Raw genomic sequence first — 22,721 nt, 5'->3', positions numbered from 1 at the left:
ACTACAAATTGATGGGCACTATAGAGAGCCTTCCCATGCTCTCAGTCATTGTTCCAAGTTTACCATAATGGGCTGCTATACAAGGCTAAACTTTCCATGCTAGAGAACAGACATATTGATGGGGATTGTAAATTGTCTTCCTATGCAAATGTGCTTCCAATGACTCAAAAGTCTACCAAAATGACCTGTTACATAAGGCTAAACTTTACATATTAGAGAACATACACCTCAATAGGCACTCTAGAGAGCCTCTCCATGCTCCCAATGACTATCCAAAGTTTATCAAAGTGGGCTATTACACAAAGCTAAAATTTCCATATTAGAAAAGATACATGTTGATGGGGACTATAAAAGAGCCTTCCTATACAAATGAGCTCCTAACAACTCTCAAAACTTTTTTCAAAATGGGCTGTCACATAAGGCTAAATTTTTTATGCTAGAGAACATCTTGATGGGATTGTAGAGTGCATTTATATACAAGTGTGCTCCCCATGATTCTTGAAATCTACCAAAATGGGTTGTTACATGAGAATAGACTTTGCATACTAGAGAATATACATTTTCACTAGGATTGTAGAGGACTTTCCCATGCTCCCAATAATTCTAAGGAGTTTACTAAAATGGATTTTTACATAAGGATAAACTTTTCATGCTAGAGAACATGCATGTTGATGGGGACTGTAGAGAGCAAAGGAATCATGTGGTACATGTCAACAGAAGTGACTTCTCTCCACCAGAGCCACAATCTTTCTATATACTACCATTGAGATCTGGTCTACTGTGTTAGTTATATGTTGTTTGATTATTTTGACTTGGTAATAGGTTGTGACCTTTCAAAGTTCTAGAGCTTAAATTTTGGCCATTGCATATTGATTTGCACCCTTGCAAAAACTTGATTTCATTTTTTAAAATATAAAATTCAAAAGTGTCAATATCTCAACCAAGATTTTAGTTTCTATCAAAAAGGAAATTGTGCCATGCAAGAAGCTGCAATGTTTTACTGGTTATTTTAGCAAGCGACCTTTTTTGATTTTTCTATATATTTTTTGTAACTGTTCTTGGGCTGGAGGTCCACATTAGATGCTCCAAATTGGCACACTGTACAAAAGATCATTCTGAACCAGTGATAGATTATGGGGTAACATTGACAATAGATGCATTAAAATGAGACAATGTTCAGAAATACATGCAACTTATTCTGAATCAATGATAGATTTCTTTTGGTCAAAAAAGGGCGTAGCTAGGGGTAAAGTATGTCCGTCTCTTTGTAGTACAGTTTGGTGCCTTTAATAATAACTTTGGGGTAGTTCCATGTTCCTACAAGCCATCTGTAGACTCATATACAGACTGACCATATGGTATAGAAGAATGTTTCTATTTCATATTTTGTATGTACACCTAACTATAGTTTTCTACCGAGAATATCTTGACTGTGTCCAAGTGGAGACCCATCTTAAAGGAGTAGACTGCCACAGTAAAAGCAACTGATTTGTACCAACCTTTTCCACTCTGTACTCATTTTGGTCCTTCACCATGTACGTGGCATACTGAGAGTTTGTATTGCTTATATCACACTCAGCAAACCCTGATCGAAGAAGAGTGTCTACAACACATGGAAGAGGAACTTCTTGTGACAAAGAAGTGATAGGTGTGCATATTAATGGAGCCATGAAGAGACGTTCCACCATGGCTCTGGTGAGGTGATATTGGGCAGGCAGCCCTGCTTCCACTGAATCAAGCACTTCACACATATTCCTCATACATTCAGCAAAACACTCTGAGAAGTTGAGCTTCTCATGAGCTCCCATGGAGTTTGGTCCAGTGCCCATTGTCACAACTGCTGGATTCAACTCCTTGACACCATCAATGAACTCCAACAACTCCTCTCTACCCCTCCCCAACATGTGTGGCAATCCCCACATGCAATTCACTATCACAATCTCATCCTCTTCCCAATCCATCCTTTTTTTCAGATTCTCCAATTGGGTCTCTTCAAATGAAAATGGAATCCCAACTGAGCTTGCATGTTCACACAATCTTCTTCCTGTCTCTTTGGGCAAACTTGAATCATCACCTTTATTATCCTCCTCCTCATCCTCCTTATCATCATCATCCTCATCCTCCCATCTCAGGGCTGTGATTTTGAGATGGGCAATATTGTAGTTTTCATTTTTCAAAGCTTCCATCAATGGTTGCCATTGCATTCCCTCCATGATGTCAAAATCAATGATGTGTACCTTGTGTTCCTGGGCAGGGATTGCTTCTAAGATGCTCTGGTTGGCTGTGAAATGAGCAAACCTGATGTAGGGATAAGCTTGGTTTAGCAAACTTAAAGCTCCCATGTAATTGGCATCTTTAGTAATGTTGTTATAACTCCCCCACTTTTGATGGTGGTGGTACTGATGCAGTGATTGATAGAGGTAGAAGGCCACTCTCTGCATGGTAGACCCAGTTGGAGAAACCAATTCTCTCAATCTTGCAAGAATGATCTCAACAGCATCATGTGATCCCTCTGAGATTGCATCAGCATAGGCAGTTAAGAGATGTACAAGCCTTAGTCCCCTGTACTCTTCTGAATCAGTACCATTACCATTGCTGCACGGAACTAAGCTTGCCCAATCAAAGCCAACAGACACTGATCTATTCACAATCTTATTCCCTTCACTCCAATCTTGGGACAACTCATTAGAACACTGCTGAGATTCCACGCTCACACCAGCTCTGCCATAAGACTCCATCCTCAGCCCTTCACATTCATTCAGCATAGCATCCATCAAATCCTCTTCCATTGAACAAAGCTCGACTGTTGTGGAAAGAGTACTGCTTATATCACACTCAACAAACCCTGATCGAAGAAGAGTGTCTACAACACATGGAAGAGGAACTTCCTGTGACAAAGAAGTGATAGGCGTGCACATCAATGGAGCCATGAAGAGATGTTCCACCATGGCTTTGGCGAGGTCATATGGGCAGGCAGGCCTGCTTCCACTGAATCAAGCACTGCACACATATTCCTCATACATTCAGCAAACACTTTGAGAAGTTGAGCTTCTCATGAGCTCCCATGGAGTTTGGTCCAGTGCCCATTGTCACAACTCCTAGATTCAACTCCTTGACACCATCAATGAACTCCAACAACTCCTCTCTAGCCCTCCCCAACATGTGTGGCAATCCCCACATGCAATTCACTATCACTATCTCATCCTCTTCCCAATCCATCCTTTTTAAAAGATTCTCCGATTGGGTCTCTTCAAATGAAAATGGAATCCCAACTGAGCTTGCATGTTCACGCAATCTTCTTCTTGTCTCTTTGGGCAAACTTGAATCATCACCTTTATTATCCTCCTCCTCATCCTCCTTATCATCATCATCCTCATCCTCCCATCTCAGGGCTGTGATTTTGAGATGGACAATATTGTAGTTTTCATTTTTCAAAGCTTCCATTAATGGTGGCCATTGCATTCCCTCCATGATGTCAAAATCAATGATGTGCACCTTGTGTCCCTCGGCAGGGATTGCTTCTAAGATGCTCTGGTTGGCTGTGAAATGAGCAAACCTGATGTAGGGATAAGCTTGGTTTAGCAAACTTAAAGCTCCCATATAATTGGCATCTTTAGTAATGTTGTTATAACTCCCCCACTTTTGATGGTGGTGGTATTGATGCAGTGATTGATAGAGGTAGAAGGCCACTCTCTGCATGGTAGACCTAGTTGGAGAAACCAATTCTCTCAATCTTGCAAGAATGATCTCAAAAGCATCATGTGCTCCCTCTAAGATTGCATCAACATAGGCAGTTAAGAGATGTACAAGCCTTAGTCCCATGTACTCTTCTGAATCAATACCATTACCATTGTTGCACGGAACTAAGCTTGCCCAATCAAAGCCAACAGACACGGATGTATTCACAATCTTATTCCCTTCACTCCAATCTTGGGACAACTCATCAGAAGACTGCTGAGATTCCATGCTCACACCAGCTCTGCCATCCTCATTAAAAGACTCCATCCTCAGACCTTCACATTAATTCAGCATAGCATCCATCAAATCCTCTTCCATTGAACAAAGCTCGACTGTTGTGGAGGGAGCTGAATTGAAATATGAGAACATCTCATCATATACCATTAGATCTTCACCTCCATTAGAGAAATCATAGATCAGATCATCAGACACCAATTCAACAGAAAAAGGGGGTTCTGATGTTGAAGGTGAGGAAAAGAATTCAACTCCATCAAACAACATATTATTCAAGTTGACCAAATCAGAAGCATTACTGCCAAAGCCCAAAAGTAAACTGAAAGATTGATCGCCAAATGAAGTGGACCAAGAGTAATAGTCTCTGTCACACCCCCATTCTTTCCTTGTGCTTGTAAGGAAACTCAGGTGCGAAAAAAGCTCCCTACACTAATCTCATAAGGAAAGTATGATGCAAATCCTATTAAAATCTTCTATACTTACAAATTCAATATCATGTAAATAACAATATTGCAGCCAAACATGCATACAGAAAATAGACAAAGAAAGGAACACATAACACAAGGATTTGCCGGTGGGGAAAAGCCTTTTGGTAAAACAACCCCACCCCTTCAGAACCTGCATAATGTATTATCTTCAACACAAGGTTACAATACACTTGCAATGCAAGTTCAACATCGACAACAGAAGACTCCAGTAGCTACTCGCAGTACCAACAATACACCTTTTTCACATTGCATCTCTTTGCAACCCTAAAAACACTTATAACATGTGCTTCACTTTAGGGCTACTCCCAAAAGGTAAACCGTATTAGGGTTTTACCATTCTCCGAGAAAATAGGAACCCCAAATTTTTTTTTGAGGCAATGCCCTGAACCCCACTATTGGGGTAGAGTGTACAGTTGTCAAATATCTTACTTGCCACATGTTTTCACCTGTCATTGAATCTTCCTAACATAGCTCTTACGTGTCATAGGAATCCGTCATAACCATTTTACTCATGATCTTGTTACACACAATTCAAGATATCGACACATCAACATTATTTGCAAGAAATACATTTTACAAAACAAATAATAAGAATAGGAATTATACAAGGTTGAGACACCTTATTCCTAACAGTGCTCTCCTCCATTATCAAACTCATTTCAGAACAAAAATTCAAGAGAAAAAGATCAATAATGGTGGAAAAGCGACACTGTGAAAGATGAAGTGGAGCTCTTATATATAATCCATTTCCATGGAGAAGCTCCATTCTTGGGCGAGTCAAATTTCAACAGCACATGGCAAACAGATTCGAATTTTTCAATCGAGTTGAGATAAGTACAAAAATTAAATGTTTTCAGATATTTCTGCTTGGATGGACGACCACGATAATTTAGCCTTTGTATGGACAACAAAATATTGGCCATTTGGTAAATCGGAGAAAGTGGCTTGAAACTTCCTACAAAAAGACTGATTAGTTTGAATCGTACATATTTGAAACTTTTTTATGTAAGCAATTATTTGAAACAAGAGACCCAATGGGTGAAAATCGTTGTCAATACTTTCAAAAGGAATGTAGAGATATATAGATGAAAACGAACATTAAAAGTAAGTAGAGATATGGAGACTATTAAAAGGGATAGGAAGATATGTATTATGTAATAAATAGAAATTAATATATAGAAATAGAGATAGAAAATGATTAAAGAGAGAATAACATATATAACAAGTGTCATATAGTGGTATGTTTTTGTCTTATTGTTATTAATTGTAGTTGTAATTATGTAATAGAAATTGTAGTTTTTAAAAATTTCTAATTAATTTTATCTAATCTCATTCAAATATTAGAAAATTGAATAAAATTATTAAGAAAAGTGAAAAAAAAATTATAATTAATAAGTTCTCAATTTATAATTATAAATGAATAAACAAAGTAGTGTAAAAATTATTATACTCTCATTATCTCATTGGTAGTTGTAAATACATTTTACTTTGTGAGAACATTTTCATATATGAAAAATACCTCATGTAACTACAATTTCACCTTTGCTATTACATTTATTAAGATTTTATTATAGTAGGATTTAATTTTGTGTAAATTTGCATTAACCAAAACATATGCAAAGAAAAACTAAAACTTATACAACTATTTCGTATTTTACCTTGATTCTACCCGAAAATATTGCATTATGGAGAATCTCCGAAAAAATGGCTCCTATAACACAAAATGAGTTCAGCCAATCATATAATTTGTATGGAATATAAAATTTATAAATGAATTAACATTTTTAATCATTTAAAAATTATTACGGCGAATAGATTTAAAACTAATTGAATAATTGTGCAAAGTGAATGCAATAGTACTAGCTTATGGCAAGTACAATAATGGAAAAAAATAGAATGACAATTTAAAAATAGAAAAATGTTAGAACTTTGAAAAAGTATAAATATTAATGTTTTACAATATATATTTTAAATAAGAAAACTGAATAGAAAAAAAATACAATTATCACAATAATATATGCTATGATAATTTAAAAAAAAAATATTAAAATTTATCAAATATTAATACTACTTACCAATGAGCGTCTGTGAAGGTTGTTTCTGTTTCTATTTGCGAATGACAAAGTTTTGGCGCCTTCCGTTGAAAATATGGTTGTATGCACGTTATTACAATGCGATTATTACGGTTGTAATGCACATGACGAGCATCTATTGATTTTCTTACCTATACCCACAAACAACATTAATAATGTGATAAAGCATTTCTTGAATGTGTCTTCGCATGTTTATTCAAACAAAAGAATTTATTCTTAAGTTGAACAAGATTTAAATATCTAATTTTGCAACTAAATTAAGTTAACTAGTTTATATAATTCTTATCTATATTGAATACATATTTTTAATCTTTAAGAACACGAAATAGATTAGAAAAACTTCCAAACTAAAAGACATTAGCTAATCTTCTATTGTGGATAATCATGTTCCAACTATTAACTTTTGATAATAAAGAAATAATTATTTTACATCACTAATCATGTGAACCATGCAACATTAAAATTTTAAATACAATGATAATTCTTTGCAATGATTCTATGGTTTGAAATTCTTCTTGTTCAATATTGATTAGACACTACATGGCGTAGAAGGGAGACGTGCCTTAGCCATGTCCATGTCTAGCTTGCAAATTATTAATATTTTGCTACTCTATGTGCATTGCTTGAATCTTTTATGATATAAATTTGGAAAGTAAAACTATTTATCATGAACCCTCAATCCATAATGATGGCGATGTCTATTTAGCCGATTTTATGCACCTAACGTGACATTTTCTTTGATTAATTAATTAATTTAGAAATTACAGAGGCATGGTTCTGGAAGTTTTAAATTAATTAATAAATCAAACAAACAGTCATGTCAGGTGCATTCCTTGGACTATTTAGCCACGGGCCATAATGATTGCCTCAACCCTAGTCTTTGGAAGTATTGATATGTAGAGGGACTGAACTTGAGCCTTTATAAGCTTCTTCATATGATACACTGAAATTAATCCTTTATTAGTTTCTCTATATGATACACAATACGTCATCAACCATGTGCATTCCATAGTCCTTCAATTTAGAGGAGTGGAGATCGAAGATCATTGTTAATTCTTCGATGTTTAGAAATTGAGGTGAGAGTCAATGCACGTGAAAACAAGAGAAAAAGTAACACAAATTTAAATGCATGCATAGTTTTATAACCGTGTGTTCCTAATCGATATGTATATCAGAATTTGATAGTTTTGAAGGCAAAACATTTAATGACATTTGTTCAAAAATATAATTTGAAAATCGGTTCAAATGCATTGGTGTACTACCAGAGGGAGCCATTTTTATTTCTTTTCAAATGTGAATTTCACCAATTACAAGAGACCATGTAAAACCTTGACTCGAATTCGGAGATCAAAGATGAAGCTGATAAATCCGTTTTCATACCAATCTCCCCCATAATCTATGTGACTTCAACCAAAATGAAATAAGAAATTTTTAACATTAATATTTTGGATCATTTTATTTAATCTATTATTAAAATGTTAGAAAATATATGGATCATTTTATTTAATCTATTATTAGAATGTAAGAAAATATAGGGAGAAGAAAAATATATTCAGCATTGAATCTTGAAATTTTTATGTTCTCTTCCATCTCGATGATTGTTCACATAGTGTGATCCAAAACATTGATGTTAAAAATTTCTATACAATCAAACACTCTAAAAAATACATAGCATTGATAAAGATTGTGGAAATCTAACAACTTTGACCTTCTTCCTTTATGAACTGTGGTGCCCCTCCTTCAAAATGATTTGCTCTTGCCCAGTTTCCACAGTTCATTGGACAGTTATAATTTTTTTCATATATACATAATCATTGTCTACATTAAAATGATTGAGTCATTATTTCCTTATTACTTGTAGTGATTTGTAGTCTCCTCTAAAACTTTGATTAAAACTCGTCTTTAGCATTGTTCCTTTAATTGTACTAATTTGACCTTATTTCTTTTTACACTTATTAAAAATGTTTTCATGATGATAGCATCCCAAGGGAAGAACTGTCGAGTAGCCATAGTATAAGTTCGATATGCTAGTTTGGATCTTCATCTTTTTTGAAATTATGGAGTTATAAAGAAGAATGATTGATATTAAGATTCATTTTTGTTGCAGATTTCCTTCCTTATTATTTCATTTTTACATCCATATTTATTGGCCAATTTCTATAGTGAGATCTTTAAATTAGGACGTCAATAATCAAATCTATTAAAATGTATAGTAAGATAAGATTAACATAAAGCATTAAAGAGAAAGAATTTGAACTCCACAATCAAACATCAACATGAGTTGGATCTATGAGAAAATATTGTATGCCTAGTAAGATACACATGGAAGGGCTATGAAGTACATTTGCTTAGTCTTATATTCTACTACCATTAGTGTATATCCTTTAAAATGGATCTTTACTCCTCAATTTTTATGTGGTTCTTGGGTACTTGCAATGACACTTCATTGCTAAATCCTATACATTAGCCCTCCTCTCCTTTTAGACATGTGTTGGTTGTTGCTACACCAAAAGATCAAACTATTAATGCTAGATACAACCATTGGACTTGTAGAAAATGGGAGGCAGTTAAGCTATGTTGCAAACCCTAGTGTTGTGTTGCACATCACATGGAGGCCACAAGTGTACACCTTTCAATAATATGCCTATCACAAGCATGAGGTTCAAATTTGTGATGTAGGCTTTGATACCAATTATTGTGTCATTACACTAAAAGATTGACCTATTAATGTATGATACAACTACTAGACTTATAGAACATGGGAGGCAGCTAAGCCATGTCACAAACCCAAGCACCATATAGCACAGTACAAGGAGACCAAGGGTGTACACCTTGCAACAACATGTTGGTTAGTAAATTTGATCTCATAGTACATAATTTGATTAGCATTTTTTTTCTGATCTTACAATATTATTAATCTTGCATGACATTTTTTGTCACTTGTTTAAATTGTCCATGTATCACTCTAGCAATGATTCGTGTGTTAGTTGACTACCTAGTTAGTTAACTCATAATATAGAGGGGTGGACCTTATGATTCCACATGATTAGGTGCCATTGAAACACTATTATGGACACCAGTTCTTTGGAGGATCTTGGGAGTGCATGCAAAATGAGTTTCATATTTCATTTTTATATCATTTTAATTTTAAATAAGCAATTTGAATAAAAAGTATAATTTGGATGTTGGAGTCCTTATTTGTAAAATTAAATTTCTTAAATTGGACTCTTAAGTTAGAAAGTAATATTTCCATATAATTGATAACTATATTTATTATTATCATGTCATGTTGTTGGTGTTTGTTCAATCATTTTTAGCTACATAATAGAAACATGAAATTGGAGATCCTAGTTTCATAATCTTATAGAAAGATCAAGCAAACTAATGTGCATGTGATGTATAATTGGTGTAATAAATAGTTAAAAATGGTATTTCATATGGTGGTTCTACCCTTATCTTAATTACTATTCATGTACCTTGTGTATACCAATGCATAGGTGAAGTTGTATGTGAGTTAAAGAATTAATATAAAAAAATGAACTCTCTACATGTCCTATCTCTAAAATTGGAAGTTTTTATCGTCACTTGTGAGTTATAGAATTTTAACTTTGAGATTCATGCCCGAAGTTCAAAACATCCAATGGAGAAAAAGTTGGGCGTCACTTTTGGCTCCCCCCTCTTTCAAGCCCTCTTATTGAGTGAGCGTTAGATTGGTGTGTTGATCCACATCCTAGGAAATGTGTGCTCTTGTCTAGTGTGAATTTTGAGTTATTTACGAAGAAGGATATAATGTGGTTTAACTCTCAAAACTTGTTTCATTGTTTTTGTGTTAATAATCTATCATAGAATTAAGTCCAATGCTACAAAAACTTTAAATGTCTATTTTCTAAATCTACAAAGTTTCTTCAAGTGAGTTCCAAGTCAAGATAGAAGCACAATTGGTGAACTATATCAGAGATGAGCTAAGTTTGTGAAGGTATGCTAAGGTCTAGAAAACATATTGATGGCCCAAATAAGTGTCTTGGTGTCCCAAAAAATTGAGTTGGTGTCCCTAAATGCATCATATTCTAGACCCTTAGATGGTGATAAATTCACACACTTTTTCAAACAAAATTCTTAAAGGAAACCCATTCCTAGGAATCTCCTTTGTGTGCCTAGCATTATAGCTTGCGTAGTTCATTGGTTGTTTTTTGATATATTGATCTTGTCACACCCAACGTTTGGCTTGTGTTTACCAAAGTCTACATTGCTAGGTCATGACCTTATGGACACACATTCTGGTGTTGGTTTTTAAAAAATGAGTTGTATTGTTTTCATCGCCTCATATTTATTTATAAGGGTGATTTTTAAAGTAAGAAGATCCCAACCCATAAAATTGAAATGGCAATTTTATCAAATGATTAATGATCTCTTTCACCTATGTGACTATGCTTGGTGCATTAATGATAGGTGTAATGTGTGACATTTTTTGTCATGACACCTTATATATAAGTGTGCAATATGATGTATAAATATTACACTTAAATGTAAAATTAACTAATCTAATTATTATGCGTTGATGTCCTCAAATAAATTTTAAGGTCCTGAAAGAAAGTTTAAGACATTTACGATACATTGCGCACCAAAATTGACCAATTACAGTGAGCTGCCTTCTTTTAAAAGAAAAAATTAGATTCTAAATCAACCTCTCTTTTCCTAGATTCTCAACAGTAATGAACTATGACACTCATGCCTAACAAACATGCTGATTTTTGCAAAGATGTCTTTCACCAATAAGATGCAACATCATGACCATATATTCAAATATCAATTCCTCATGAGAAATCAAAGATATAGGGCCTCCGTAACCATTGAGAGCTTAACCAAAAAAACCCATGGAGTGTAATTAGCAAAAGAAAGGCCAAGTATAATTTTTGTCATGAAGTATCATATCCTCAATCTTTGAGAGTGCCTAGACTTGAAAGAAACACAACAAGAACCATAATCATTAACTCTAATAGAAATGAGTGGCCATCATGTTTCATCTCAAGCTTGCCCTTAGAGGCAATATACAAGAGGCTAGAAATCTGCTGCCATTCAGCTTGGCATAAGCCTATCCAGTCATTACATCAGACTTGGAGGTAGTAAGGAATTGTTGAGTTCCCCTCACTTTGTGGATAGGTCCCTTCAACAATATGCTCATCTATGGCCTCTTAGCTTTTTCATACAAATATGTTGCTAGTGACACTAGGAAATTTACCTACATGGACTGTTACACAAGGCTAAACTTTTATGTTGGAGAATATAAATGTTGATGGATGTAGTAGAGAGCCTTCCCTTGCAATTGTACTTCCAATGACCTTGGCAAGTTTATCAAAATGGGCTATTGCACAAGGCTAAACTTTCCATGCTGGAGAATATATATGTTGATTGGACAGTAGAGAGAGCCAATTTATGCAAATATACTTCCAACAGTTCTAAGAAGTTTAGACAAAATGGGCTATAGCATATGAGTTGAACTTTTCATGCTAGAGAACTTACAAGTTGATGGGGACAATAGAGAGCCTTCCAATGCTCCCAATAATTCTAACAAGTTTATCAACAGAAATTTCTAAGAAGTTTACCAAAATGGGTGTTACATGCTAGAGAACTACAAATTGATGGGCACTATAGAGAGCCTTCCCATTGTCTAATTCTAAGAAGTTTGGCAAAATGGGTGTTACATGCTAGAGAACTACAAATTGATGGGCACTGTAGAGTGCCTTCCCATGCTCTTAGTCACTGTTCCAAGTTTACCAAAATGGGTTGTTATACAAGGCTAAACTTTCCATGCTAGAGAACAGACATATTGATGGGGATTGTAAATTGTCTTCCCATGCAAATGTGCTTCTAATAACTCAAAAATCTACCAAAATGACCTATTACATAAGGCTAAACTTTACATATTAGAGTAAGTACACCTCAATGGGGACTCCAGAGAGCCTCTCCATGCTCCTAATGACTATCCAAAGTTTATCAAAGTGGGCTATTACACAAAGCTAAACTTTCCATATTAGAGAAGATGCATGTTGATGGGAACTGTAAAAGAGCCTTCTTATACAAATGAGCTCCTAACAACTCTCAAAACTTTTTCAAAATGGGCCGTCACATAAGGCTAAATTTTTCATACTAAGAACATCTTCTTGATGGGATTGTAGAGAGCCTTTTCGTACAAGTGTGCTCCCATGATTCTTGAAGTCTACCAAAATGGGTTGTTACATGAGAATAGACTTTCCATACTAGAGAATATACATTTTCACTAGGATTGTTGAGGGCCTTGCCATGCTCCCAATGATTCTAAGAAGTTTACTAAAATGGGCTTTTACATAAGGATAAACTTTCCATGCTAGAGAACATGCATGTTGATGGGGACCGTAGAGAGCAAAGGAATCCTGTGGTACATGTCAACAGAAGTGACTTCTCTCCACCAGAGCTGCAATTATTTGTTCGTACTACCATTGAGATCTGGTCTACTGTGTTAGTTATATGTTGTTTGATTGTTTTGACTTGGTAATAGGTTGTGACCTTTCAAATTTCTAAAGTTTAAATCTTGGCCATTGCATATTGACTTGGACCCTTGCAACAACTTGATTTCATTTTTTTTTAAATATTAAACTCAAAAGTGTAAATATCTCAACCAAGATTTAGTTTCTATAAAAAAGGAAATTGTGCCATACAAGAAGCTGTAATGTTTTACTGGTTATTTTAGCAAGCGACCTTTTTTGATCTTTCTATATATTTTTTGTAACTGTTATTGGGCTGGAGCTCCACATTAGATCCTCCAAATTGGCACACTGTACAAAAGAATCTGCAACTTATCATTCTGAACCAGTGATAGATTATGGGGTAAAATTGACAATAGATCCACTAAAATGAGACAGTGCTCAGAAATACATGCAACTTATTCTGAATCAATGATAGATTTCTTTTGGTCAAAAAAGGGCGTAGCTAGGGGTAAAGTATGTCCGTCTCTTTGTAGTACAGTTTGGTGCCTTTAATAATAACTTTGGGGTAGTTCCGTATTCCTACAAGCCATCTGTAGACTCGTATACAGACTGACCATATGGTATAAAAGAATGTTTCTCTTTTGAATAATGTTTCTATTTGATATTTTGTATGTACACATAACTATAGATTTCTACCGAGAATGCCTTGACTGTGTCCAAGTGGAGACCCATGTTAAAGGAGTAGACTGCCACAGTAAAAGCAGCTGATTTGTATCAGCCTTTTCCACTCTGTACTCATTTTGGTCCTTCACCATGTACGTGGCATACAGAGCGTTTTTACTGCTTATATCACATTCAGCAAACCCTGATTGACGAAGAGTGTCTACAACACATGGAAGAGGAACTTCCTGTGACAAAGAAGTGATAGGCGCGCACATCAATGGAGCCATGAAGAGACGTTCCACCATGGCTCTGGCAAGGTCATATTGGGCAGGCAGCCCTGCTTCCACTGAATCAAGCACTGCACACATATTCCTCATACATTCAGCAAAACGCTCTGAGAAGTTGAGCTTCTCATGAGCTCCCATGGAGTTTGGTCCAGTGCCTATTGTCACAACGGCTGGATTCAACTCCCTCACAGCATCAATGAACTCCAACAACTCCTCTCTACCCCTCCCCAACATGTGTGGCAATCCCCACATGCAATTCACTATCACTATCTCATCCTCTTCCCAATCCATCCTTTTTTTCAGTTTCTCCAATTGGGTCTCTTCAAATGAAAATGGAATCCCAACTGAGCTTGCATGTTCACACAATCTTCTTCCTGTCTCTTTGGGCAAACTTGAATCATCCTCCTCATCCTCCCATCTTAGGGCTGTGATTTTGAGATGAGCAATATTGTAGTTTTCATTTTTCAAAGCTTCCATCAATGGTGGCCATTGCATTCCCTCCATGATGTCAAAATCAATGATGTGCACCTTGTGTCCCTCGGCAGGGATTGCTTCTAAGATGCTCTGGTTGGCTGTGAAATGAGCAAACCTGATGTAGGGATAAGCTTGGTTTAGCAAACTTAAGGCTCTCATGTAATTGGCATCTTTACTAATGTTGTTATAACTCCCCAACTTTTGATGGTGGTGGTACTGATGCAGTGATTGATAGAGATAGAAGGCCACTCTCTGCATGGTAGACCCAGTTGGAGAAACCAATTCTCTCAATCTTGCAAGAATGATCTCAACAACATCATGTGCTCCCTCTGAGATTGCATCAGCACAGACAGTTAAGAGATGTACAAGCCTTAGTCCCCTGTACTCTTCTGAATCAGTACCATTATCATTGCTGCATGGAACTAAGCTTGCCCAATCAAAGCCAACAGACACTGATGTATTCACACTCTTATTCCCTTCACTCCAATCTTGGGACAACTCATCAGAACACTGCTGAGATTCCACGCTCACACCAGCTCTGCCATCCTCATTAAAAGACTCCATCCTCAGCCCTTCACATTCATTCAGCATAGCATCCATTAAATCCTCTTCCGTTGAACAAAGCTCAACTGTTGTGGAACGGGGTGATTCAGAATTAGAGGGAGCTGAACTGAAATCTGAGAACATCTCATCATATACCATCAGATCTTCACCTCCATTAGGGAAATCATAGATCGGATCATCAGACACCAATTCCTTTTGAGGGCAATCAAGGATCAGATCATCAGACACCAATTCAACAGAAAAAGGGGGTTCTGATGTTGAAGGTGAGGAAAAGAATTCAACTCCATCAAACAGCGTATCATTCAAGTCGACCAAATCAGAAGCATTACTGCCAAAACCCAAAAATCCCTTATTAAAACCAAAAGATTGATTGACAACTGAAGTGGACCAAGAGTAATAGTCTCTGTCACACCCCCATTCTTTCCTTGTGCTCTCCTCCATTATCAAACTCATTTCAGAACAAAAACTCAAGAGAAAAATATCAATAATGGTGGAGAAGCGACGCTGTGAAAGATAAAGTGGAGCTCTTATATATAATCCATTCCCCTGGAGGAGCTCCATTCTTGAGTCAAATTTCAACTGCACATGGCAAACAGATTCGGATTTTTCAAACGAGTTGAGCGAATGACCCAAACACTAGTTTATAATTAAGACACTGCATGTTTGACTGGACAGCCCGCACAGATAATGCATTACAAGATAAGTACAAAAATTAAATGTTTTCAGACATATCTGCTTGGATGGACGACCACGACAATTTAGCCATTTGGTAAACTCTTAAAGATTTGGAGAAAGTGGCTTGAAACTTCCTACAAAAAGACTCATTGGTTTGAATCGTACATATTTGAAACTTTTTTATGTAAACAATTATTCGTAACAAGAGACCCAATGGGTGAAAATCCCTGTCAATACTTTCGAAAGGAATGTAGAGATATATATAGATGAAAACGAACATTAAAAGTAGGTAGAGACATGGAGACTATTTAAAGGGATATGAAGATATGTATTAGGTAATAAATATAAATTAGTAATCGCACCTTGGTGTGCAATAGGTATGCCGAATAAGTGTGGATGGTCAATTCAATGGAAGTAAAATGTTTGGTAAGTATGAACCATCAATTCAATAGAAGAGAATTGGTTGGTAGAATTATGTAAAGATGTATTTGACAATTCTTTTTTTATTCCCATCTTTATAAAGCTTTAATGTTCCAAGAACAAACAAAATTGTAATGTTAAGGAAAATTCATCATAGGTATTGCATTGAACGAAAATATAGGATCAACTTATTGAATTTTGAGTAATAGATTTTTAAATGAGTTTCAAAACTATAAATTTGTGGCCATACAATTAAGAACCCAAAAAATTTAATTGTTGCAATCAGTTATAAACTTGAAAAAGAATTTAGTTGGAAATATAAATGAATTTGTTTTTTCTCTAGCCGCTTTTGAACAATGCATGTGAAATATCATTTCTTGTGAACTGAGGAAAACTCATTCAATGAAAATGAAATTATAAGTGGGAAGTAACAATAACTGGTTTAATGGGCTCCAAGCACCTGGCATTTCAAAATAAATGTGGATTAAGACAATATCAATTGTGTATTACATATTAATGAACCAAACATGAGAAATAATTTCACACACCATATTGGTGTTGCAATTGGTTGTTACCTAGTAAGATAACCTCACCTTTGCCATTACTTTTAAGTATCAATCATGATAGTCAATTTTCTATCCCATGCTTAGTAAAATCAAGATAGTGGATTCTATATCTTATACTCTACTATGAAAAATATTGAATGACTAACAATAGGCATTAGGGATGCAATAGTAATTTTTCACTTGTGTGAGAAGATGAGAAAGTTTATGGAATTCACAAAATTTATACAATTTTTAGAAATCATTTAATAGAGGTAAGAAAGTGCCCACTTATTTAAAACCTGTTGACATTGTCCTAAGAGGATTCATGAATTTTAGCAAAATTGAAAGCACATGACCATTTTTTTCTAAGCCCAAATCTCCCATGAAAGGACAATCGTGGAGACATAGTGACTACCGCTGAGGTGATTTGAAACATAGATCAATTATCACCTTTTCACAATTCTCAACACATTAAAAAAGATAAGTTAATGCTTTATAGAAGCACGTGACACGATATTAAAAACCTCAATTACTCTAGCCTATTGCACGTATATCTCTAAATTTGCAAACTTTTGTTGCTATCTAGACCCCCCCTCTCCATATTTCTAGCATAACATTACCTTGGAGGTAAAGTAATTAAATAACGAATAATGAAATTAGATCTATATTATTATCCATTAATAAAAAGATTGGTTTTATGTTTCCAATTGGAGATGGAGAAGGAAAACAATGTTTTGAGCTTGTTAGTTTGGGCAACACTTTTTCTAACTATAAGGTTAAAACTTATTATAGGGTTAATATAGAGATTTATTTTGTATCTCTAGATCATAAGGTTAATATTTATTACTAAATGGCACATTTTTGATTAGGTGAATTCACTAAATTTTGTATTAGCTATGAACAAAAACCTACTTTTGTCTTTTTGATGCATTAACACTTATTAATGGGATCCATCAAGATACAACATTCACATTGTCACAAATTGCTTGGGGGTTCATGTAAAAATTACAAACACGTGTATTTTTGGGTTTTCTTTCCTGTGGACCATTAAGACAAAAATATTCAAGAGATGGCCATAAAGACCATGGAGCAAACTGACTTTCTATGTCAATAAAATATATAATTGTTGAAATTCCTTATTTCTCATTGTATTCATTGTAACCTCATCTCTCTTCCTGCCTTCTCTCTCACTATCTCATCTCTCCCCTCCCCCTTCTCACTTTTTCCCATCTCACTCCCCCTCTCAAGTCATTTATTCACCCTAATTATGATCTATCTCTACCTCTTATCTCTCATCCTATACCCCTTTCCCCTTCTCTCATGTTGTCTCTCCCCCTTAAATACCCTATTTCACACTCTCCTCTCCCTCTTTTCACCATATCATCCCCTAATTTAACTTATATCTCTACCTTATGTCTCTCACCCTCTCCCCCTTCTCACACTCTCACTCTCAAATTTGTCTTCTCTTAAATATGTTCTTTAACTCTCTCCACTTCCTTTTTCACCATATCATCCCCTAATTTAACCTTTATCTAAAAGACACCTTGATTACATGCTCATAGTGCTCTAGATGTAATAAATTTTCTATGCATGCATCATTTTGCACCATTAATTATTATCTTCAAATCAAAAAATGAATTAATTTTAAATATTTAGAAATTTGATATCCTTGTTATGTTTTAAATATATGTATGCTAGCTTGGATATATCTATAGATGTCATCACTTTTTAATTTTCACAACCATGTTTCTCATATAAAGAAACCAAAATAACTACCCAACATAAACTGCAAGTTGTTAAACTATCATTATTAATTAGCATCAAAACTTTGGACAATAAACTAAATAAATGCTCTTTGATCTAAAGGGGATCAAAACCTGTTTTGGAGCACCAATAAACTATGTACTCAATCTCTTAACTCTTATTATTGATTGACTAGTGCCAATACTTGTATGTATCCTCCTAGTGTCAACATTTTACATTACATTATTATGCAAGAAAGACTAACCAATCCTATACATCAAGTTTCATATGTCACTAACTTGTACAACTTGAGGATCAATTATAGATCTTCTTGATACTACCTGACATAATCATGCAAAATTTTCCAATCAATGCGTGTTTGACCATCTTTACCACATGTAGTAGGAAAAAATTTCTTCAAATATTTTTCAATAATAATGATTGTTCTCTTCATTTTCCCTTGTACCGACAACCATCAAATGCATCCTTAATGGGTGACTAACTTCCTAACTACATTTTAGTTTACTCTTATTTTCCTCTACGTGTCTAACAAAAGAAATAATTACCAATTATATAAATCTACTCATTGATTATCATGAATACTTATGTCATCTTATCACCTAAAAGATATTAAAAATATCTCAAAAAACTTTGAAACAAAATAAGAAATAAGTTTCTAATGAAAATTATCTAAATTTAGATTAGAAATCATCTTATATTTTTCTTGTGCTCTCCTTACCCATAATAATGGTTCATGAAGTGTCACCTAAAATTTAAGTTAACAAAAAAAACATGGAAAGTTATTGATATAGATTTTTTGAAGTCTAGTCACTTACCTTATGCATCCACAAATTTGTAACATAGTTGCCACAACATTAAAACTAATGTCTAGTAACTAGTTGTAAATTAAGAAAAGATTCAACGATTATGAATGTAATCTGAAATCCATTGGACAAAATGATTAGTAAATGAGGCGGTGGAGAATAGTCCATGATGTGGCATAATGTCATAAATGCCTAAATGCCTAATTTCGTCCCTGGACCAGGAAGGAAAAGTCTATAACACTAAGTTTGAACACCCCTTGCTCCAAATTGTAACCTTAGTTTGAACTATTCAGAAAGATGTCACTATTAATAATTAATATATTTCCTTTTCCCTTCATTTTTATCTTCATATTCGTCTTCATATTCTAAAGTCGAGCATCATAGTCACAGTCGTATTCCATTAGCAATGGGGAAGTCAAGCGTGATAATATTGATGCTCAAAGTAGTTATCATTTCCATCTATAGCCATGATCAATGTGTGTCAGCTACAGGCATGAGTACACTGAGTGAAGAAGGTGAACTGTGTATGTTGAGAAGTTGTGGGGATTGTAGAGGCACTGATCCACCAAAGAAGCTAGCTACCCCCCACAAGCTATTCCCTCATCCATGGTGGACCATGTTATGGTGGACCATGTTATGCTGGAGAATGTAGGATTTGGTAACCATTGACCCCACCTTCATCCTCCATCAAATCCACCTCCTTCCTGAAACTCTACAGATATTTATAAAACATCGTACATCTCTCTTTGATAAAATATTTTCCTATTGTAGATAACAAAGCATGTGGTAACTCCAAACTAGGTTAGATGGGCTAACATAATGAATGGTCTTTGTTGGAATCCAAGGTTAGAGCTATATTCCAAAAGACTCTAATGCCTCTAGTCTTTTCTCAACCCTGGTCAATTCCTCACCGCAAACAAAGGGATGAATGGAAATCACTGCCTTTACAACCAACTACCTCATGCCCATGTCAACAACTTGCAGTGCCACGTGGTAAACAATGTTTCTTAGCTGTTGGCATGGTATGTTGGAACTAAGAATCTTTAACAAAGGAAGCCTAACAGATTCACTTGCATAATTCTTAGTAAACATCAAATATGATGGTAAAAGGAGAATTAATTGTAGAGAAGGATTACTTCCACCCATCCTTCTATCTGGTTAAAAAGCACAATAACTATGGGAGAAAACAAATTCCCAATCAAAATCAATAAAATATAAATGCATGGGATCGTTTGGATGGTAGTTTTTCTCCTATCCAAAAGTATGTGTCGTTAGATGAAAATATGAGCTTTTGTATTAGTTGTAATTACCATAGTTAGATGTTTATAAATCCAAAATATTATGTATTAGTTGTAGTTACTGTAGTAGATATTTCTTATTGAATTACATACTATTCAATAGGGCGATAGCGAGTACTCTAACTATTACATTTGTTGAGCTCAAAGATAACTTCAAGCTAATGGATGCAAGTAAGTTTTTCTATTCCAACCAAGCAAATTGAGTTCCAAGGAAAGAGTCTCATTCTTTCCTAAGATGCCTTAATATTGTGGTTCCATCGCTCATCCTCTTGGTGCCTTGTGGAATTGTCGTCCAAATCAGAAGACATGTTGTGTCATGCCCTGCCAAGGGATCCAAAGAATTAACCTAGAATTTCACTAAGTTTGGAAGCAAATTTTTTTTTTTAAAACATGAAAGTAAATACCACATATAACTTATACACAATAACGGAAGCAATAGCAATGTCCATCTAAAAATAACATAACATACATAAAAAATTACATTCTTTAAGGATCCCTTAATGTAGAATTACAACCACATGAAATAATAATGATAAGTCCAATGTTTATACATTACATTCCTAAATGCTCAATCATCCACTGTACATGTCACAGGGTATGAAAAGCTTAAAAAAATACACATATGTGAAATAAGGTACATCATCCTATTCTAATCCATGATACATCAAAGTAAAGATAATCACATGTCATACATGACACATCATCTTAGAATATATAGACATCCATCATAAAAGATCAAACATAATAAACTAAGTGCACGGTTCCTCCCAACCGTTAATAGCATCATTAGACCATCATGGGTCCTAGCCATTCCTCAGTGCATAACATTCCAAATCACCGAAGAGATCATCGGTATTAACATGGTAGGAATGTCACCCCTAACATATACTATATCATATGCAAAAAGTAATCTAACATGCAAATAAAAGCATAAGATAACATCATCTAACATATGCAAAACACTAGTGAAAGGATACATATCCACCATCATGAAGGGCACATTAGCCACGATGTCTCAAACAGATCTCAAATGATAAGAGTGGAAAAAAACTACCACCCGACCGCATGGTACCTAAGTGGTCCACTCCCGCTGTGCTGAGGAGATAATCTCATGTCCCAAACACGCTATCCAAAACACATAGCATAAATCTCTATAAGTCCAGGAATCCTAAAAGTATACCAACTCAAAGGTTCCAATCACAAAACTGACATCTAATTCCCAGAGGCACACAAAGACATGTAGGAACCTACTATGCAAGCGGGAAAGTGTCATCGCATATATCATGTAGAAGTTACCCTGGCAGTTAGCTAAACTCCATGGGTCCCTACTGATCCTCATGCAACCACTAGTATCCTCTCATATTGACAAGGCATACTATGGAATGCAAGGTCGCAACCAAGCGTTCTCTCTACTCCCATCCTAGTCTGTACAAGCACTCGAGGCATGGGCGAGAACAAAATAATTATCTTTTTAGGTTCATTTAGCTAGTATTAGGTGTGAATGTTTTCACTTATTAAACAACTTACAATGAGTTACCCTGGCAGCCTCTTAGGGCCTCGACCCCCATTGCAAGCCACTTCCCGACACTACAAGTAGATAACCTACCCTAAGCTCATGGATTCATAAATCACCCTAGTCCTATACAAGCGACTAGAAAGAAAAATCAAAAGATAATTCAAAATAAAAACATCAAATATCCAAAATAATAGCATCAAATCTCAATGAGCAACTGAAAAGCATCCATAGAAAATCATGACCACAATAGCTCTCTATTGGAAACTAAAGCATCACTGATAATCAAAAGTATCCATTTGTTCTCAATAACCAAAATATATCTCAAAGCATACTGATCGAAGACTCCAAAATGGTTGAGTCAAAACATGTTACAACTTGACATCATAAATCAACATTTCAGTCCCATCATGGCGACTGGAAAATATCCCAAGGATAACTGATCGATGACTCAAAAATGATTAGGTCAAGTGTCTCATACATAAGAATCTCAACTATACAATCAGTAATTACAAACATTACATAGAGCATTCCATCACATAACTATGGGTGGGTTAATAAAGATCGAAAATAACACATCATCACAACATCACAATCATAACCCCCAAGCCTCTGGTAGACGTCCTATAACTGGTCAACACTAGTCTACCCAAAACCCAAAACAAATAGCATAGAGAAAACACAATGCAAACACATGT

At 35.2% G+C, this 22,721-nt stretch overlaps 1 protein-coding gene and 1 pseudogene across 1 annotated transcript; both read right to left on the bottom strand.

Moving 5' to 3' along the window:
- Positions 1-1,412: 1,412 nt before the first annotated feature.
- On the bottom strand, positions 1,413-4,005 carry LOC149572261 (uncharacterized; annotated as a pseudogene).
- Positions 4,006-13,392: 9,387 nt separating this feature from the next.
- On the bottom strand, positions 13,393-15,013 carry LOC149572260 (protein NODULATION SIGNALING PATHWAY 2-like). The gene has a single exon (XM_089810972.1). It carries the CDS (start codon positions 15,003-15,005, stop codon positions 13,710-13,712), a length of 1,296 nt encoding a protein of 431 aa, XP_089667098.1. The 5' UTR covers positions 15,006-15,013; the 3' UTR covers positions 13,393-13,709.
- Positions 15,014-22,721: the final 7,708 nt, after the last annotated feature.

This window comes from Cupressus sempervirens, chromosome 2 (assembly GCF_028749045.1).
Source record: "Cupressus sempervirens isolate cs-2001-9-10 chromosome 2, ASM2874904v1, whole genome shotgun sequence".
Lineage (NCBI taxonomy): Eukaryota > Viridiplantae > Streptophyta > Pinopsida > Cupressales > Cupressaceae > Cupressus > Cupressus sempervirens.
This window is presented reverse-complemented; position numbering and strand designations above follow the sequence as displayed.